Source organism: Mytilus edulis, chromosome 8 (genome assembly GCF_963676685.1).
Source record: "Mytilus edulis chromosome 8, xbMytEdul2.2, whole genome shotgun sequence".
Lineage (NCBI taxonomy): Eukaryota > Metazoa > Mollusca > Bivalvia > Mytilida > Mytilidae > Mytilus > Mytilus edulis.
Window position 1 is genome coordinate 73,873,430 of NC_092351.1, and position 21,661 is coordinate 73,895,090.

Here is a 21,661-nt window from a genome sequence, read left to right on the forward strand (position 1 = left end):
GACATCCTTTGTTTCCATTGGAATGCCATTAAAACTGTTGAAAAAACACGGCCAATAAAGGTATCAGGTGTGCTGTTTATCAAGAAATCAAGCATATTTATAATGTGAGTTTCAGAAAATTCGTGTTGTTTTGCAAATGTTGATCCTTCCCTCTCTTAGAGAAGGTACTACATGTACCTACGTTGGTCAAATTTTATATACGAAACAAAGCAGAACCAATATTTTCAATTTGTTTTTTAGTTTGGAATACGGAATACGTGCGTAAAGTAAAGAAAAATAACATGTTTGTCTACTGTTTGGATATGAACGAGTGTCAGATAAAATGAACTCTTAAAATATCAAAACTAATGATTTGTTTTTTGATTTTCCACAGCTGACTCACGAAACCTCTAAATTAGATTGTTCACAATTACTTTGATGCGTGGCTTTGATGATTGATAACATTTATGTTAATAATCTAGAAAGATATTTCTACATACGTAACGATACTATTAATGTGGAAGAAAGACATATTCTAATTAAATGTGATCTGTGTTTTTTTGTCTGCTAATCTTCCTAACGGTAAAGAGTTCATTTTTTACCACGGAGAGGATTGGGATCCCGGTAGCATATTTAACTCCGCCACATCCTGTATATATGTTCCTGTCACAAGTCCGGAGCCTGTAATTCAGTAGTTGCCGTTTGTTGATGTGTTACTTATTTGTTTTTCGATAATACTTTTGTACATGAATTTTGGCCGTTTTTTTTCTGGTTTGGATAGTTTTACACTTGTTATTGATGTGCCATTAATAGCTGAATATGTGGTATGGGCTTTGTTAATTGTTGAAGGCCGTCTGGATACTTATATTTGGTTTTTTTTGTGTCATTGATTTAGTGTAGTGAGTTGTCTCATTTGCGATCATACCACATCTTTTTTTTTTGGATATATAATATTTTAAACTGAAAATGTAATTTTTGTTCATTTGTTTTTATATTCATTCAATCTAAATATAGTTTAAATTGTCAACATAACATAAAATCGACAGCCATTTCGCTTAAAAAAAACATAAAAATAAAGATCCGCAGTAATTTTACCAAATTCTAAAAAAAGAATAGATATTTGAATATGTCTTCCGAACGTCGGATATAATTTTAATACTATGACAGTTTTACTACAGTTTTTATACTCTCTTAATTACAGTCAGGTTTACTCAAACCCTCACCTTAAACCTAACCATGTATCGATATATTTATATACAAATACATATAAAAAACATACAATTACGGAAGAAAAAAAAAACATGACCTTTAAAAAAACATATCAGAAACACAACTCATAATAGCATAAGGGGGCTCACGGGTCTACATCAGTTTTTTTTTTCTTTATATAGGATTTCGCTATATTTTTCTATGAATGAACTTTAACTTATACTTAATTGAAAAATGAAATAAAAACATGGGGTCACAGTTCATTTACGCTCACAATCTGACTACGAAAGAAGCATACATTTTTTGTAAAGTACTTTTTTTCTGTTGAACTAATCGGAGAAATAGAGGTAATATCGACATGAAAAAAGAACCATGTTACAGAAATCGCTCAAATTTTACAATAGTTAAGGTTATAAAAGGGAGATTTGGCATGCCACAAAACCAGGTTCAACCATTACTATAAGACGTGTCACCGTACTTATCTATTCCAAATTTATGTATTTGTTTTTTATGTTATATTTGTTATTCTCATAGGATTTTGTATAATGCTTAGTCCGTTTCTGTGTGTGTGTGGGTTAAATTTTAATGCTGTGTCGTTGTTCTCCTCTTATATTTAATGCGTTTCCCTCAGTTTTAGATTGTTACCCCGATTTTGTTTTTTGTTCATGGATTTATAAGTTTTGAACAGCGGTTTATTAAGTACATATTATTTGAAAATAATAATAAAAAATATAGGTCACGGATCAGTTAAGAAAGATATTTGAATTTAAATGCAAAAAATGACATTTTTGCACGGAAGGGAGATAATTTGGAGCTTTTTCAATGATTTGTACATTTTAAAAGTCATCTGGGGTCAAAACGAATATATGTTGTTTGATGATTATTGTACCATAGGATAAAGTAACAACTAATAAAGCAATGAACAAAATTTGTTATGAAATATTTATACCCTCGAGCCTCCTTAAATAGGCCTACATGTATCTCGAGGCAGAACGTTAGTTTCGTTTAATTCATGTCATTATTTTACGATCTATGAAATACAAAAAGATTCATCTTAAATAAGGACAACAAAAGTATAAAATTGTTCAAAGGCCTAAAATCGATTGAGTAAACGGAAATCCGGACTTACAAACTAATACATGTTACCGAGGAATTCGACCTAAAAATTTAAAAGAGAAAACAACGGAGCAATAGAAACACTGAAGTGCAACAAAACCAAACGCCAAAACAACATGCATCAATATGATTTGATTCTCAGCCACTTTGAAAAATCTTTTTTTTTTTGTTGGTTGTTCAACTTTTATGGAAGTTTTAAATTAAGCCATAACAAACTGTCATGCAATTTGGAAAAAAAAACGACTTCATAGTTCTTCTTTAATTTAGCTCAAATGCCATATCTATTACAAACGCAGTAAAGTATAACATACTGTTCTATATTGAAAATAACAAAAATGTATTAACATGTTACAATATAATTCTATACAAGAGATACAAGAGATACTCGTGACAACAATTTAGAAACATTCAGTATGCAGAAAAAGTAATAACACTTTTCGAATTCCTAAATCTATAAAGTGTTGTTTGTTTACATAAGGTTACACTTCAACCACATTAAAGCTCACTTTTTGAATTAGCATTGTATTAAAATACGCCTTTAACTGCATCATGATCGTCATTTACCTTGTATCAATTGCTTATTAGTTTAGTTGTTTGGTATTGAACATACGTGTATTATCATTACATATTATGACTGTTTGTTTTGTTAACATATCGTTGTCAATATTATGAAATTGTATGCGACTGTCATATAAGAAAGAGGTTAAGCTACCTATAAACAAGTCAGAAAAATGACAGTTGGTGTCCATTCGTTTTGTGTGTTTGAGGTATTGATTTTACCATTTGATTAACATGATTAAGGATTTTCCTTTTTGAGTTTTTCTCAGAGTTGAGTGTTTTTGCGATTCAACTTCTACATCTTTATTAACTGATGCAATACTCAAAATGCAGAAAGACATATATTGTGATTGATATCTTTTTGTTCCAAATCATGATCACGTTTACACAATCAAGCAAAACTGTACAGACGAGTAATACACGTTTTTACTTTTAGAAAGAAAACACTACCTTTACATAAGTCATGACACATAATTTACTCATTTAATGACAATCTAATCAACAAGAAAATAATCATCATCACTTTAAAGAAATAAAATAGGACACAATATTATGAATTATATAGCATTCATAAATTACTATTTGCTTAGTATTAGTTGATATACTTAAGTCATATATTTAGTTATTCTTTCCTATATTGGACCTCCGTCATTTTCATGTACTGAACCTCATTCAGTTTTGGAGGGAAACATCTGTGCATTGTGTAGGTCATTTGTAAGTGTCTTGGGTAAAACAATAATATAGAGAATAACGGATATTATACGGGTCAGTTATATCCTTTTTTCAGACAGGAACTAAAATGTATAGTAATGTTTTAAATATTGACTTAAATATGAATACATGTGTTGATTGAAAGTTGGCAATTGAAAGTGATACATAAACGGGACGATATTCCAGACCGCAGATACCCTTGAATGAACGATTATGTAAACTTATGTGACCATTCAACCGTAGAAAATGAAATACACTTCATGATGAACTGTCCGCTCTATTCGGACATTAGATTTGAACTTTTTCAAAATGCTAAACAGTTGATTGACAATTTTGAAATATCAACAATTGCACACCAGTTTACATCTTTAATGAAATGACTTTTGGCTAATACACTCCATAAATGTTTTATGAGACGTAAAACATTTAATATATAATATTTTTTAAACTTAATGTATTGATTTAAATTTCCTTTTTTGTATTTTTACTTTGTAAATCTTTACTTAACGTATTTATTTTGAATTAATCGTTAAATATTTACTGTAAATTTTACTAAAAGTTTTACTGAACTATAACTTAATTCTTATTGACCTTTTTATTTTTAACCTTTACCGTAGTGGCGCTTTTAAGCGAACTAACCTGTAATTATACTTCTTTTGTGTTTATTGTTGATTTTTATTAGTAAGTTCTATATTATTATTTTGAAGCATTCATGAATAGATATTTTAAAATATATAATTGTGTGTACATATTTAATGAGTTTTAAATCATGTAATGCATGACTATGCCTTTTTATAAAAACATTTTCCTTCAGTATAACTGTTATAGCTTTTATTTGTATTTACAGTGTCTCGTAAGTCTTTATAGGCTGTACACATATCCTCAGTGATTGATATAATATTGCATCCAGTTCATGTTAAGTTATGGGCATAGAAAACTCTAAAGGAAAGAACCGAATACAAGATAATATCTTAACGTTTCAGAAACCAAAATGTGGACTACCATGCACAATGCAATGCAGAAGAGCTCACTAGATATAGTGCACAGTTGTTTCAGTTATAAAACTACTCTGGAGCTCATTAAATGAAGCATTATAATCAAAATTTTTGTCATCAGAGATATATAATCTTATTTTTACCATTGTAATGAAAAAGCAAACACAAACATGCCAATACACTTGCCCTAATTGACCTTTCCCTTGAAAATCGATAAAGCGAAGGTTTGTTTTGTCAACATGATCCCATGGTAATGCTCATGTTTTTCTAATGTTGTCTCGTGCTCATCAACCCAAAATGCATACATGTAATACCAATATTGAAATATAAATATAAAAACATATCCACATTTTGGTACTTATGGGTGGGAGAGGGGGGAACTTATCAAGAACCTCATCAACCTAAACAGGCAATATGTATTGCCTGACCAAACATAGCCCTTAAACCAACCACCACTTGGATATTGAAAGAATGAGGATGTATCACATGTACTTCCGCCAAAGATATCAACCAATGAGGTTATACACATATCCTCAGTGATTGATATAATATTGCATCCAGTTCATGTTAAGTTATGGGCATAGAAAACTCTATAGTCCATACAGCATATTTGCAGGCCAATCTCAAAATACACCACTAGCTAGGCTTTCCCTTAAGGAATAGTATTCCCAATACTCAAAACAAATTCAACACTTTTATTAAATATTATTCCTTTTAAAATTACGTTAAAACACTTCATTTAAAGATGCATGTAAACAGTTCTTTATAAATCGTTCATAATTCAATAAATTCTCATGAATTTGACCACATACGGACTTTTAAAAGTTGAGTTAAGGCAATGAACTCATATCAAAATGAACATTGTCATTATTCTAATAACATCTTCAGCATGTGGAAAGCTTGTAAGCAAAGGGACTTAACCTCCAAGTGTAAACTATGCTGGCTTGTCTCTTTCTTTACTGTTGTTGAATCAAACACACTCTTTACTTCATAATCAGGAACATTGACAATTGTATTTCCACTCGATTCTTCACATGTCTGCTGAAAATATATTAACCAATAACAAATTGTTTATTTGTACTAAAGACAGCATTAGTCACACTTTGAAAAGGAAAAATCCCTTTGCCTACAATCCACGTGGAAAACCACTAGGGAATCAGTGTCCCTCGAACTGTAGACAAAGAAATTTAAACTAAAAAATTTAACCATACATATAAATTTAAGTATACATTTGTACTAGTATACAAAATCATTCAACATTATATTTATTTATTAATTTAGATAAAACAAAACAAAACAAAAATATTGCAACCATTATTTAATCTCCCATGACAAAAAGATTTTTGTGACATATTTCAACACATCAATGAAATTAAATACACAATCAATAGAAAACATCATGAAATTACGGAAAAATTATTAGCATTACTTTTAAATAGGTTCATTTGAACATAAAGCTGCTTCCATCACAGATTTTTTTTTTTTTTTTTTTTTTTTTAAGTACCGTGCCATATTGGCATCTTCTGCCTTTCTCAACACAGACATACATAATTTAGTGTAGTATCAATATTTTTCCCATTCATTATTTTCCTATTTTCAGAAATCAAAACATTACTTCAATTGTAATTTGTTCTCACCATATTCTGATTAGAAAAAATCCTTTCCTTTTAAAAAGGTTGTTCGAATTCATTGACATGAATCATCGTGCAATGTCATATTACTTCTCCTTCATTCGTCACCCTGTCAAAGCTGTAGGTAACACCATCTGAAAACAAAAACATTCTATTCAATTCTATGTACAATCAAACAGACCGCTGAACGCGGACCTCGACGAAGACACCTTATAATTCAATACACATCACTCCGACAAAAAACATGAATATCAAGTGACATGTCACACTAAATTATTCCACTTTCTCAATAATTCTATTCTTTTCTAACAAAGTCTTTAAATAGCATTTCTATCAGTATGTACGATGTAAAAATAAATGAAAAGTCCACAACACAGTCAAAAGTAACAAAAGAAACTATTTACCCTATAAACAATTTATTATTCTCCTTTCAACTACAATTTTCCAAAATGGCCAGAGCCCCCACTTCCACATATATTATAGCGATAGCACTTTGCCCTGCGTTTAACCGGCGCACGGCATAACAAATATCTGACCACCTGGGTTGATAATAACTACCTATTAAGGTCTAAATCCCAAAACATTTTTGCCACCAAGGTCAAACATTACCATCTAGTTCTATCAAGAAGCCGCCAAGGCAAATATAAATGACCACCAAGGTCTTGACGCCCCAAGGCTAGTATTTTTAATTCATTGTTGCCATCAAGGCAAATGTAAAAAATCATAAAAATGACCACCTAGGTCTATTGCCACCAAGGCATATAAAAATGACCACCTAGGTCTATTGCCACCAAGGCATATATAAATGACCACCTAGGTCTTTTGCCACCAAGGCATATATAAATGACCACCAAGGTCTTAAAGCCACCAAGGCAAATGTAAGTAAAAGTTAAAGAATATAGTTACTTTGCCGACAACACGTGGAGCACGACCTTCCCACAGCTTGGATATTGAAAGAATGAGGATGTATCACATGTACTTCCGCCAAAGATATCAACCAATGAGGTTAGGTATTGATCCTTTTTTTATGATGTTAACGTTTTTATGTATTTTAATGTAGATCAATATGTGACACTTTAATAAACTATTATTTATCTTATCTTATCTTATCTTATCATATTAATAATACTAACATTCAAATGCAAACCGTTATTAGTGAAACAAATTTAGTAAACGCCAAATTTTATGAATAATAATTCTGTACAGTATATCAACATAAAAAAAATCTCTATATTTAAAACTACATTAGAACAGAAATATTAAACTCGTAAGCATCTTATTGGGTACATTGGGTTTTGATTAATGTAAAAGTAATGTCCAAGTCAGTGGACTATGAATGAAAAAAATATTCAAGTTATGATATAGAATTCCAGCAGACAGTATACATGTATCTTTCATTGTGTGCTGGTTCCGTTCATACCACATAAATGAAAGAGAATGTATTGCAGGTGTTAGTTTACGGTTGTCTTGTCTTTGTCGTAACTTTGTCATGTTTAAATGTAGTTTGCTTCTGCATAGTACAAATGTATTGCATTCATATGAATATGTTGGAAAAGTATCCTTGAGAGTGGTTGTGTTTATTTATTATACTTTAAATTTATAGTACATGATTATGAGAGTGTATAGTTACATATGAATTTAAGATTGAAAAGTAATAGATTCGATGTATGTTATTTATTCCCCTTTTCTATCCATGCTATAGTTCTGTTTTATGTTGTTTTACGTTGTCTATGTGTGATGTCACTATTATTGTTATATATGCTGTAGGTTTGAATAATTATATGCAGTTAGTGTGAATAAAATCACCAAGAACTCTACATGGTATTAATTGCACTTGTTTGAGACTTTCTGACTTGCTATAATAGAGATCAATAGTAGACAGGCTTTACAAAAATATTAAAATATACTTTTAGGCCTTTGTTAATCTTTTGTTATTTTTGATTTTAGTTTCTTGTGTGTAATTTGGAGTTTAGTATGACGCCCACTTTTACTGAACTAGTATATATTTGTTTAGGGGTCAGCTGCCGGACGCCTCTGGGTGCGGGAATTTCTCGCTGCATTGAAGACCTATTGGTGACCTTCTGCTGTTTTCTGTTCTACGGTCGGGTTATTGTCTCTTTGACACATTCCATATTTCCATTGTCAATGGTGTTGTTATCTCTTTGTCATTTTCCTTATTTCCATAGTCACTGTTATTGTTATCTTGTTAAAATATTCCTTATTTCCATTGTAAATTTTATAATCATTATCAGATTACTTAGTTTAAACTAATATGTAATAGATATTTTTACTCAAATCACTACATGTAAATATATATAATCAGTAGCGAAAGTTTACGTTCTTATATTTATCACACATACAACTTCAACAGAGTATACCACTGTTCGAAATTCATAAATTAATTGAGAAAAAAAACAAAAACATCCGGGGTTACAAAGTAAAACTGAGGGAAACACATCAAATATTAGAGGAAACAAACTAAAAGTTAACCTGGTTAGATATGGTGAACATTGACGCACATTTTTATGAGATTGTAAGTATCCATTTCACTTGTTTTAGCCTTTTTGGTCTGCTATAGTGGATATAAATAGTAGACAGGATTTATAAATAAATTAATACGCGTATGTATTGATCACATACAGATTACTTACTTTAAACTATCATGTGACAGACATAGTTACTCGTATCGCTACAGGGAAGTGTATATAACCAGTAGTGAGAGTTTACGTTCGGATATTTATCACACAAACAACTTAAACAAAGTAAGAGGTGAGTAATGACTAAAAGAAACGGTATTAACAATGGAGACACACATTACTAAACAAAAGTTTATCTAGATTTGGTGAACATTGACGCACATTATTAAGAAATTGATTGCACTGTTGACATATGTACTTACCTTTGTCGATTAGCTTTAATCAGTCGCTACAAACATGTATTTAATAAACAAACAAGTCAACTTATTGAATAACATCAACAAGATAAATTATTTCAATAATTCAAGTGTATCTTACTACATTTAATTCTATTTTTAGACTATGAAACAACCTTTACTTTAATGTCTGAATTGTTGATCACACCTACGCTTGACAGATACATGAACTTGCCACAGGTTACTTATATTTAGATATAGAAATGGCCCAAGCTGCTGCTTCCACTTGTGAAATTTGTACTGCTGGACCTGGTGAATATTATTGTCAACAGTGTGACCAGTCATTTTGTGGAAGCTGTAAATCATCTCATTTACGCACGAAGTCTTGTAAAAACCACACGTTTTTAAGTGGACCAAATATAAACAAGAAAGAAAAACTCCTTTGTACTGAACATGAAGAAATTTACTTTTTCTACTGTCAAGATTGTGATACTCCTGTGTGTAGAATTTGCTCCGTAGAGAAACACAGCCGCCATTTGATGACAGATCTTACTAAATCAGCTGAAAAACTCAGAGTCGAAGTTGTCAAAAACATAGAAGCAAAGGTAACAACATCCAAGGTAAACCTTAGCAAAATAGAGAAAGAAACAAAAACGTACCGTGACGAAGTCAAAGCAGTCATCAAGACCATAACTGAGGAGGGGAACTACTGGAAGAATTTGATTGATAAGAAAGTAGGTAGTTTTGTTAGGATATTGCATGACGAGGAACAGAAAACTATTCAAAATATAACTGCACTAACCAAAGTTTATCGTAGAGATATCGAAAACTGTCAACAATGGGAAAAGAAAATCAAGGAAATGGAAACAATGGCAGACGTTGTATTGTTTGAGAGGCTGAAGAAACTTAAAGTTGATGTAGACAACATAGATTTAAAGCCAGTTCCCGAAGGGTCTTATGTGTCACACAGAAACAAAAAGCCTTCAGGCACAGAAATAGACAGCCTATTCGGAGAGATGCAGTTTAAGTAAGTAACCGATTCAAATAAAAGGGATAATTATGGTATTAATAATTGCATTGATATAGGAAATGATTTCTCGTCTACTGTATTTCCGTGTAAGTTGTAGGTGTGTCATGTTGCAATACAATAGGAGCAACATATACCAAATGGGCCGATGAACCGACAAAAATTTTAAAAAATACAAACAATATTAAAAAAAAACAAAAGACAAACAACACCACGCAAGATAAGAATACACTGATACCCTTTCGAGCTTTGTTTGAAAAAAAACCTTTTATCTTCAAAGGCAAACATATAAAGTAGGTTTTAGAAAGGCTAAAAGATAATAATAACGGACTATCTTTATGTTTGATGCTACAAACCTAGGAAAGAAAATTTTGATATTTATTGTTTCAAACAGACTAATTTCGTACACTCATTTTGATACGACGAAGGTTTAGTTTTGGTCGTCATTGTATGCATTGTAGCCTACATACAATGTATTAGGATGGAAAGTTGTCTCATTGACACTCGTACCACATCTTCCGATATCTTGTACCTCAATTATAGCGGAAAACACGGTTTATAAGGCCATCTATACAACGATAAAAGCAGACAGTTTGATAGAACGACACAAAGTGATTAATGCATCTGGTATTGAAGCTTTAGATTTAACATTTGTAAAAATAAAAGAAAAATATTAAAAAAAATAAAGTTTTAACATCGTAAAGCAAAGTTAAATTGATTGATTTTGATTATCGATACGTGGTCTCGTATACTTACACAGTCCTTCTGAATCTGAAGATGTAAGCTTTCCCTTTAAATGTAGACTATGAACATATAGAAGAAGCATCAACTGTTGAAAAAGAAAAAAAAATGACATTTTTATACACTTCGTTGAGTCACTTATGTTGGACGTTCAGTTTCTGAAAGATTTACGGTTTTGTCGCCAACGCTTTATTCATTACGACAAGTTTGATAAACAAGCTACTGTCATTACCTTTCATGTTTTATACTAAAGAATGTTGTCTGCAACTGATTCGACCATTATTGTTATGATTGTGATATATTTAATAATGTATATAGGGCATCACGTACTTAACCTATAAAACATCTCCATCTTTCAAATCTCTTAGTTGTATATTTCCTCATTATGATTAAGTATATAAAGTAAAATCACAAAAATAGTGTACTCCGAGGAATATTTCAAAACGGGAAGTCCTAATCAAATGGCAAAATCAATGATAAAACAGACAACAACTGTCATATTCCCGACTCGGTACAGGCATTTTCAATTATAGAAAATAGTGGACTGAACCTTGTTTTAAAGCGCTAAACCTCTTGGTTGTATGATAGATTCATTGTTATATTTTCATATTCTTGAACAAAACAGACATAACAGGTAGGATAGTCAAATAGTGGTGCAGAAGTCATTACTGTGTCTCGTAACTAACAAATATTTAACAAAAAGCACAAAAACATCTATCAGATTTTAAAACCAAATTTATTTCTTCGCATGTTTGACGTCATAAAATGTAAACGTCACATAGGAAGAACTTTTGTCGTTCAAAAAAGTTATAATTTGACAAGGGGAATTGTGGTATACAAGGTTATATTTCCTCATTATGATTAAGTATATAAAGAAAAATCACAAAAAAGTGTACTCCGAGGAATATTTCAAAACGGGAAGTCCTAATCAAATGGCAAAATCAATGATAAAACAGACAACAACTGTCATATTCCCGACTTAGTACAGGCATTTTCAATTGTAAAAAATAGTGGACTGAACCTTGTTTTATAGCGCTAATCCTCTTGGTTGTATGATAGACTCATCAAATTCTGTTATATTCATAACAGGTAGGATAGTCAAATATTGGTGCAGAAGTCATTACTATGTCTCATAACTAACAAATATTTAACAAAAAGCACAAAAAAACATCTATCAGATTTAAAAACCAAATTTATTTCTTCGCGTGTTTGACGTCATAAAATGTAAACGTCACATAGGAAGAACTTTTGTCGTTCAAAAAAGTTATAATTTGACAAGGGGAATTGTGGTATACAAGGTTAAAAATCAAAAAATATGTTAAAAATTATTTAATAGAAAAGTTGCTTCGGAAAATTGATCTAAAAACTCATTTTATCTATTATGAATTCCTGGTGTATATAATCATTTTCTTTTAGGGAAGGTAAAGCGATAATGGAAAAATCTGAAAGCCAACCAAATACCAGGTAATACAAATAAAGTATTGTTTAGTAAGGTAAATATAAGTACATAAACCTTATTCAACCATCGAACACTACTGATTAAAGAATTATAAAAGTAACCATTCACCATTGAATATGAAGACAAAGCTAAAAGCACAACACAAATACTAGATAGTAGACACAAAATTTGCAGTCCAACTGTCCGTCCTTTAAAGTCACTATCAGAGCTTGGGGAAAACGAACAATAATATGTTGATCACCAATAGATGGCTGGATATTTGTAAAGAAGCGGTGAATTTCTAGATACTCTTTAAAAAGATAACAAAATAAGATGTGTTAGGGGTCATCCATAATTGTCAACCATTTTCAAAAGTGTAAAAAACGTACACTTGGGGGGAGGGGGTTAAAAATCAACATTTTTACCGTACGCTTTTTTTTTCATTACCGGAATTTATTTCGTTTCCGTAGGGAAAGTCGATGTATAAAGTTGAGAATTGGCTTGGGTGTGTTTTTCTTTTTATTTTCACTTGATGGTATTTATTTCGATATCATAATTCTCCTCAATCCGGATTGAACGATTAAAAGATCAATTCATATGAAAACTAAATCTTTTAAACATGTGAACCAGTAAAATTATTTTAACAAAAAGTTTGCAAGCATTTCTCAGTACCCCTGATAGTCAATTTCACCTGCTTTGTTATAGGTCGTTATCGTTTTACTCTGTTTAATAAACAAAATCGATGGAAACACTAAATTCTTTCAATGTTTTGATTTTGACAAGACGTCATTTTGTGAAAAAATTTTAAACTGATCCTTCGATTAATTTCCTTGTAATGCATTCCAAAATAGTAAACCAGTTAACCAGAAGTAAACTTATTTTTCTTAGTATAAGCCTCCTTTAATTAGGAGCAACTCCATATGAATATATCCAATATATGTACACATTACCAATGGTGTGACTTTAAACAAACTAATGTGGGTTAATAGAATAAATAATTAAAAAAACTTAAATGATCGAAATGTCGTATTCGGTTTATTATTGTTTAGAAAACTTTTTTTAAACTAAGGCAATTTTTACCTCACAGATAGCTATATTTTGCAAAACTTTTAGGAATTTGTGATCGTCGATGCTTTTTACATTCGAACCTTATTTGGCTGTTAATTTGTTTTTGAATTTGCGTCACTGATGAATCTTTTTACGATTAGTTTATTTTGAAGGTTATAAAATTCCTGCTTTCTACGAGTACATTATAAAACTTCCAGTAGGGGTAATCAAATAGTACCCCCTAGGAAACCGACTGTCTATTGAAATATTTATCCTCCAAAAACATTCCCACTTTTATAGAAGCTCTGTTTAATGAGAAGGTGAAGTCGATTTTTTAACTGAGCATTTGTAATGTATCTGCAGTGGAAAGTTTGCAAATTAAAGAGAATTAGGTTTTCAGATAAGAAAACAAGTTGCTTTGAGTTTTAATTACATTTTATTGAATTAATTGAATTCGATTGAGCAACAAACAAAGCCAACATAGGCCTTTGAAGTAAGGAAATCCTTCGATTAATTTAAATAGTAAGGAAATCAAATAAGCATAAATAGTTTGTTTAATGGATATGACAATGATTTAGTTGTGTTTGGTGGTTTCAAGTAAACCCTTATAAATATCAGTCATCTAGATTGACCAGGCCTACTATAATCTGGTTTACAACTCTGACAGAAATTGCGTGTGAACTAGTAAAATTATTTAAACAACAAGTTGTCAGTTTTTCTCAGTACACCCGATTGTCAATTGCACCTGCTTTATTATCGGTGGTTATTGTTTTACTCTCACTGTTTAATAAACAAAATCGATGGAAACACTAAAAAGAAAAAGATTTTAAACTGGTCCTTCGTTTAATTTCCTTGTAATGCATTCCAAAATAGAAAACCAGTAAACGGGAAGTTAAATTATTTTTTTTAGTATAAGTCTCCTTTAATTAGGAGCGACTCCATATGAAGTTTAACCTAAACTTAAAAAAATATCCAATATATGTACACATTACAATTCGCGGATTCAGGGGGGGGGGTGGGGGGGTGGGGTTGTGGGGTCCGAGGGTTGGAACCTCCCTTTTTTTGGCCGATCAATGCATTTGAAAGGGGACATAAAGTTGGAACCCCCCTTTGTCCTTGGTTGGGACCCCCTTTTAAAATTGCTGGATCCGCCATTTACATTACAGTATATCTACATCAACGATAATAGAGCATATTAACAGGAACCTTTTTGAATAAAAAACACAGGCTTGAAATTTGAAAACTTAAAATGTTTTAAAACATTACACTTTTAGTGATTGCTGTCTTGAGCTCTGATTCCATCAACAACTGTAAGTCCATACTTTTCCAATGCAACATAACCATGCATTTCCCTTTCATTGATTCTTAGCATTATTTATGTGCCCTTTTGTTAACATTTTGCATGCTCTAGGTGCACTTTTTCATTTGAGTTACCATTCCCACTGTGTGATAGGGGAAACACTAATGTTTGTACTCTTTCTTCTGATAAAACACTAACATCAAATAGATGTCATCAAATAAAACAGTCAGATATGTTTTAGTTATTTTCAATGCAAATTTCTATATTAAACTAAAATATAATAGACAGGATCTTCTTTTTATTAAGAATGATTGATTCTTCTCTTGAAATCTAGAAATGGTTGATGTACACTTTTTGAGGAAGCTGGAGGTTTGAAAAAGCGTATGTTTTGTACACTTTGTAAAATGGTTGACAATTATGGATGACCCCTTATGATTGCCAAGAAGACAAATATTCACTAAACTTCTAATAACAAATATGTTATCAATTACAGGCAGCTGTACGGGTTTCAACTAGATATAAAAAAGTATACATATACCGTATAGTTCACCATGAATATACCTAGTATGTTTTCGTTGTACATGTTGTAGATATTAACACGTTTTTTTTAGCAAATATTACAGTTGTGTCAAATATTTTTTTCCCACTCTCAGTGTGTAAATACCTGCATGCTTATTCAATGATAAGAGTTACACTCTGCTTAATAATATTTCAGGCCTAAAAAATCACAAAAGAGATATAAATATACCTGTCACTATTGTGGGTAAGTTTAAAAAATGTACACATGGAAAATGTTGTTTTTAGAATTGTCTGGGGTGTTTCTCTGACTTATTGAAACATTATTTCGAGTACGTTGGTAAATTTGGATGTAATATAATAGAATTTTTTATTACTGACATTCTCCTCTATTATAATATATCATAGTAAAGAGAAAATATTTCCCATGATTAATAATATCAAAGCTAATAAAGATATGGTCAGAATAAGTCTCTCGATTAAGGAGTTTAATTCAATTTGAACGAAACAACACCATAGCAAATTATCTTAAAAGTTTATATACAGTATTATATTGACTTTTAGCTAAATGACAAAAAGAAATATTTACACTAACGTGACTCACTATTTTATGTTGAAATATTTGGATGATGTTACTTTCCAATTTGCCGTAAAAGATTATTAATACAAAACTACTTTTCATATAACAGACACTATATCAACCCGAACCAAAACATATAACGAACATGCAATATGTGTCCGATGATGCGTTTAACGTGCTTAAATTTAAAAGATATCAACGCAATGTATTTACAATATTCAGAATATTGTTCAGTTTATCTGGACAGCGGTAATACATTTGTATTTCGTAACTGCATACACGTTTCCCTCTATAAACTACTTGGTTTTAGCTTTGGGGATGTCTATTAAAACTGTTTAGTTTTTAAATTCAACCTGATATGAATTTCTAACAAATACTTGTGTCTCGAATTTGCACTAGAATAAAACATTTTGAATATCTTATACTGTATTGTTATTTTGTAAAGAGTATTGTATTCTTTTTACAGGAATGAGCAGGTTTTAACGTAAGTATATTGTACTAAATGAACTACATGTATTACAGAAAAAAAATATATGAAAATGGTATTGATCAAATTATTTTGAGATGGAAAATGTTTATTCATGGGTATGCTTCAATCATACAAATCTTAATTTTCTGAATTGTCTGTTGGTGTGAAGTAAAGTGTGTGGTCAGTTAAACACTTATCAGCAGGATCTGCGTACCCTTCCGGAGCACCTGAGATCACCCCTAGTTTTTGGTGGGGTTCGTGTTGTTTATTCTTTAGTTTTCTATGTTGTGTCATGTGTACTATTTTTTTTCTGTTTGTCTTTTTCATTTTTAGCCATGGCGTTGTCAGTTTGTTTTAGATTTATGAGTTTGACTGTCCCTTTGGTATCTTTCGTCCCTCTTTTATCAATTCAAAACTCGGGAGGGGGTAATCAAATTTTATATTTTTGAAAATATATCAAAATTCGAAATCTTTTTGAATTTTTGAAATTTAATTTTGTTAAGCAAAATAATTGAAATTAGTAAATGAGATAATGGGGAATTGCCCTGTGTAAACAAAAACTGTTCATTCTATATCTTTCACTTCTTTTAAGGTAGAAAATATTGAAAATTAAAAAGTCAAACGCAAATTCACACGAATGCTAGAAAAATTAGATATCAGGGTATCAAACTTGAAACATTCGAACATTCAAAATCAGAGACAACACCAAGACCAAAATTAAGAAGACAAGATATTCATACCAATATGCAAAAATAAAACATTATCATTTGCCTATGCGTTGGAAGTGTAGTTATTTTCGGTCATGACATAGCACAAGGTATATCCACAATAGTGTGTTTCCAATATTCTTTTGTAATTAAAGTAGGAAGATTGCCTTCCGAATGTAACGCAGTCTCGAAATGTTCATTTCTAATTGTATTGAACCGTTATTCCGGTAATATATTATATAAGAATACAACGAACATACATGCATCTCTTGTTCTAAAGTAAAGATTTGTTACTTCTCAAAAACACTTAATAAGACAAAAGTATGTCATTTGTTTTACAGGAATGAACCTGAAACAGGAAAGTACGGGTATGTATTAAAGTTATAATTTTTTTCAGTGCTTAAAAATTATAAAGATTGTTTTATTCACATACACAACTAAATAGCTCTGTTGTGATCTTATTATTCAGTCTATGTGTAATTTTTTATATTGATGAAAATCCAGTTTAGGGAATCTTCAGCTTAACAAGATAGCTCATGTAGTTATATTCATTACTTAAATAATGTAAATAATTCATTAAACATAGACCGTTCAACTCGATTAGCTTTAATTTCTTTTTTTGCATGATTCTAAATAAGCATATTTTTTTTTAACAGCTGTTAATTTTGAAATATTTAATTTTCATTGTTGCATATATTACGACAGATTAAGATTTTCATAAATAGTTCAGTCGCACTTTAATTGTGAACGCATCATTTGAATGCACCACTGAATTAAGTCCAATTATAATTATATTTTGTGTCTTATATTAGAGTAAACGTTTCCATTATACAGTATGTGAAAAGGATCATTAAAAGATTATATTTATACCAGACACAGTATAAATGTTTGTTCAGCTAAAACTTTTCTTATGTAATTTTTTTATTACAGTCCACGTTTTTCTATAAAACTAAAGCGAGAGAGAATATGCTGTGTGTGTTGCTGTTTTTGTGTACTCCCCGTTAGATAAAACTCAAGCATTCTAATAAATAAATAGCTTGCATGTGTTATTTCGTGAATAGCCGCTAGAAAAATAACTGTTTAAATCTTTTTATACTCCAATTCAACATTTTTCATTTTGAATTTACATGTTTTTCTCGTAAGCTACCATCAAATCCAAAGTTGACATTTCAACTACGGAGCCGCCATGTTCTTGCATTATAATAATGAAAACAACACGTTTATATACTGAACGACTTAAAAAAGAAACACTAATTTTTTTATTTTTTTTTTAGCCAAATCATGTTTGATTCTCTTACAACTACTTTTCATCCTTATCATACTTCTTTATCTTTACAGGTGGCCTGTTGCAAGGCAAAATTTCTATCCCTATCCAAGATACCCTCATTTTCCAGTGGCAGTCCAAATTTCCCCGACCATCATCCCAGATGGCCTATATCGTATCAACCTACCTATTGTATTTTTTGTGAACTTGTTTTCGTCCTGAATATGCATGAAATATTTGCCAGTGGACGTTAAGCAACCAACAGTCAACTGACGTCAGACAATTTATACGTCACCTATTTTAGAAATACCAAAACACGCATTCTTTCTTAAATATGTTTTGTCTTCGTTAATCTACAACTTTTAAAGCTGTAGTTAGTTTACATACTTCTAATATCTAATGAACGAGGAGACTTCGTGAAATACACAAAGCACTGTCGAAATGAACGTTACGCAATGTACTATTTCTTAAAAATACTAAGTTGTTTGACTTTGTGTATTGATATTTTGTTTCCTTCTAGTGGTTATTGGACTGATGGTAGAGCTGATTTTTTTTCGCTACGGAAATAGGTTTTTGTTAGATGAAATAAGAATAAACTTACACATGTTACATGAAACAATTACTGCTACTGCACCTTCTTGAAAGGATAAATATAACAGTCAATAATTACACAATGAAATTGTGTTTGTATCTTCCTTTCTTTTAATGTACATGTATGTATAACAGCAATACACATGATGAATAAAACGTATGTAAAAACATATGAACATAAGTTCAAATCAGCACACAATGGTGTATGGTGGATGCATTAATCGACTAGGATAAAAGATAAAATAGATGATAATATATTTTGGAAAAGAAATACAACCGACAAAAAATGTAATTTACACGTGATTTTGTCTTCCAGTTAGGCGAAGGAAGACTCAGTTTTATATAAAACTCGAAGTAACCCGCATATCTAAATTAACACTATTCAGCCTTACTCAAACCTCAATTAAAGGAAAGCAACATATTCAATAATAGAATCAGATCCAAAATCAAAAATATAGTTTATGAAGTTCAAGAGTAACTATATTTGCCAATTTCGTTCACAATCTATTTGTAGAAGGGGTAAGTTATGCGATTTGTTTACGGAATCAGCAGTGGGGTATTCGTTGTAAGTTGGGTAACGTCAGTTAAGGCTGTTTACAACGTCATTTGTACCAGATTTGATATTTACGCCAAATATTTTCCGAAACTTGATAATCGATAGACAATTTAAGATATTAAAATTCCATGAGGTATTTAGGTAATTCAAATTTCTAAAATTGTCATGTCCGCCGCTTCACTATTATTTCAAGATGAATGGGATAAATGCATTCAACATAACCCCAAACTGTGAAACTTATAGTGATATGACATTGTCTTAATAGCGGAAAGCTAAATTATTCACCAGAAGCTTCTTTGTAAAATCAATGGATATCGAGTCTTTGTTGAAAAAAAAACCGTTTACCATAACTTTCTTTTAAGGATGTTTCAAAATAGCAAGTTTTTATAAAGACTGTTATAAATTGATTGTTTGGTAATAAAGGAACTAAAAAAGCATGAAAAAAGATAGGGTCGATGTGCTTGTTTTCGAGGTATACACCTCTGAAAATTTGGCGGGAAATAATTCTCTTTAGATTTTTCATACACTTTACATTGGTGCCTTTTTCCTTTCAAAAATGATGTAAAATAACAAGGATTTTATAAGATTTTCACAGAAGACCTTTTAAACCATATTTAATCAAATAATAAAAAGAAAAGTAAGGGTCGGTGGACAAAATTTGTTAATGGTACTACATGGATAAAACCAGAGGATTCTGAAAATCTGGCATAAAATTAAAAAAAAAAGAGGAGCGACCATCCCTAATAAAAGAATTATTAGTAAATGGACATTACTATTTGTTTTAAAAGATAAATGACCACAAAGGAATAAGTCGAAAACAAACTGACAACACTATGGCAAAACGATAAAAAAATCTAAATATTTACAACATTATACAAAACACAACATAAAAAACTAAAGACCTAACAACACGACCTCAACCAAAGCCGGTTCTCAGATAGTTTATTAATATATAAGTCGTATAACTTTGCATTATCTCCAATTTTTTGTTAGAACTTTACGTGGACTTTAAAGAGGGACGAAAGACACCAGATGGCTTAAAATAAAAATGACAAACAGGCAAACAATAGTACACATGACACAACATAAAAAACTAAAGAATAAGCAACACGAACCCCACCAAAGAATAGGGATGATCTCAGGTGCTCCGGAAGGGTAAGTAGATCATGTTCCACATGTGGCACCCGCCATGTTTTTGTTTAATTTGCAAACAAAAAAACACAAAATATTTCTGAAGACGAATATTGTTTATTTATCTATCATCACAAAACAAAACATGAACAATCTCACAATGCTTACGATAAGACAAAATATACACATTATAGACAACAAACGACACATTATCAATATAAGGGAAGAAATATGATAACAAACACAACATCAAAACCCAACATATTAATTTGGGTTGGAAAAGTACCGTGCCACGTCTTAAAGCAATACAAACTCACACTCAGCAAAACAGCCACAGGACAACAGGGACAATATTCAGACTTCACGATCATCTAATATTTCATTTATATGTTAAGATCTTTTTTATAGGGAACCTTTTTACCATATAAAAAAATGAGAGCTTGTTGAATCATTGTAGTGTTGTTGGTATATAGTTATTTGATTTCTTACTATTATTTAAAAAGTTGTCATGCATTGTGTCGCTTCTCTTTCTCCCTCTGTGTCATAAAGGTAATATGCAGAGTCACATTTGTCATTCTCGTTTATGATTATTTCTTTTTGGTTATTTTGCAAAGACAATGATAAAAATGGCGTCCGTAATTGTTCCCGTTATCGGACAGACTATTAAGTCATAAAAATGACTCCCATTCGAAACTGTTAGTACATAGTACACTTAATGTTGGTAGATTTCCTGATAGGGTATCTGACCTACATCAACCGGTATCTAACATTCCTGTGGACCCTGTGAACCATAGAAATCCGATTTTCGGGGACCCCGAAATCGGTATATCATCATGTTTTATATAAGAAATAATTCTTGCAAGTCATAGATTTGTTAAAAATAATCACATGGGCTGGGTTATCTTTGAAATTTATTCAAAGCGTTAGCACCAGATACAATTGACGAATGCCATGTGCAAATTAAAAAAAAAACCACTATGGAATTCACGTTCAATAATTTGAACTGGAGTAAAAAAATACTTCTGGTATCGATTCCGGTTTGAGATACTTTTGATACCCATCTTGAAATTCCCTGTCATAATTTTGATTTACGAAAAATTATCCTACAATAGTGAAATATTTCAACTACGTTCCAAATGCCCCCGATTTCGTGGGTAATATCGGGTTTATTTATAAACAAGAACAAAGGATGCACATAGACTATTAGGTGTAATACTACCATT

At 31.1% G+C, this 21,661-nt stretch overlaps 1 protein-coding gene and 1 long non-coding RNA gene across 5 annotated transcripts in view; one reads left to right on the forward strand and one right to left on the reverse strand.

Moving 5' to 3' along the window:
• The window catches only part of LOC139486251 (transcription intermediary factor 1-beta-like), a 152,711-nt gene that overhangs the window by 58,454 nt on the left and 72,596 nt on the right, over positions 1 to 21,661 (forward strand). Inside the window, exons 1-6 of one of the 4 annotated variants that reach the window (XM_071271037.1) lie at positions 8,880 to 8,961; positions 9,235 to 10,098; positions 12,256 to 12,303; positions 15,340 to 15,387; positions 16,187 to 16,204; positions 17,238 to 17,379. In XM_071271037.1, the coding sequence (XP_071127138.1) occupies positions 9,335 to 10,098; positions 12,256 to 12,303; positions 15,340 to 15,387; positions 16,187 to 16,204; positions 17,238 to 17,283 (924 nt within the window). In that variant the 5' untranslated portion in view covers positions 8,880 to 8,961; positions 9,235 to 9,334 and the 3' untranslated portion in view covers positions 17,284 to 17,379. Of the gene's footprint in view, positions 1 to 8,879; positions 8,962 to 9,234; positions 10,099 to 12,255; positions 12,304 to 15,339; positions 15,403 to 16,186; positions 16,209 to 17,237; positions 17,396 to 21,661 lie in introns of those variants that run through there. The other 3 variants (XR_011655530.1, XM_071271038.1, XR_011655531.1) reach the window with 3 other exon arrangements.
• LOC139486244 (uncharacterized) lies at positions 5,287 to 7,206 on the reverse strand. Its single transcript, XR_011655528.1, has 3 exons — positions 7,106 to 7,206; positions 6,206 to 6,333; positions 5,287 to 5,609 (listed from the first exon to the last, which is right to left on the reverse strand). It is a non-coding gene; the product is annotated as an uncharacterized lncRNA (long non-coding RNA).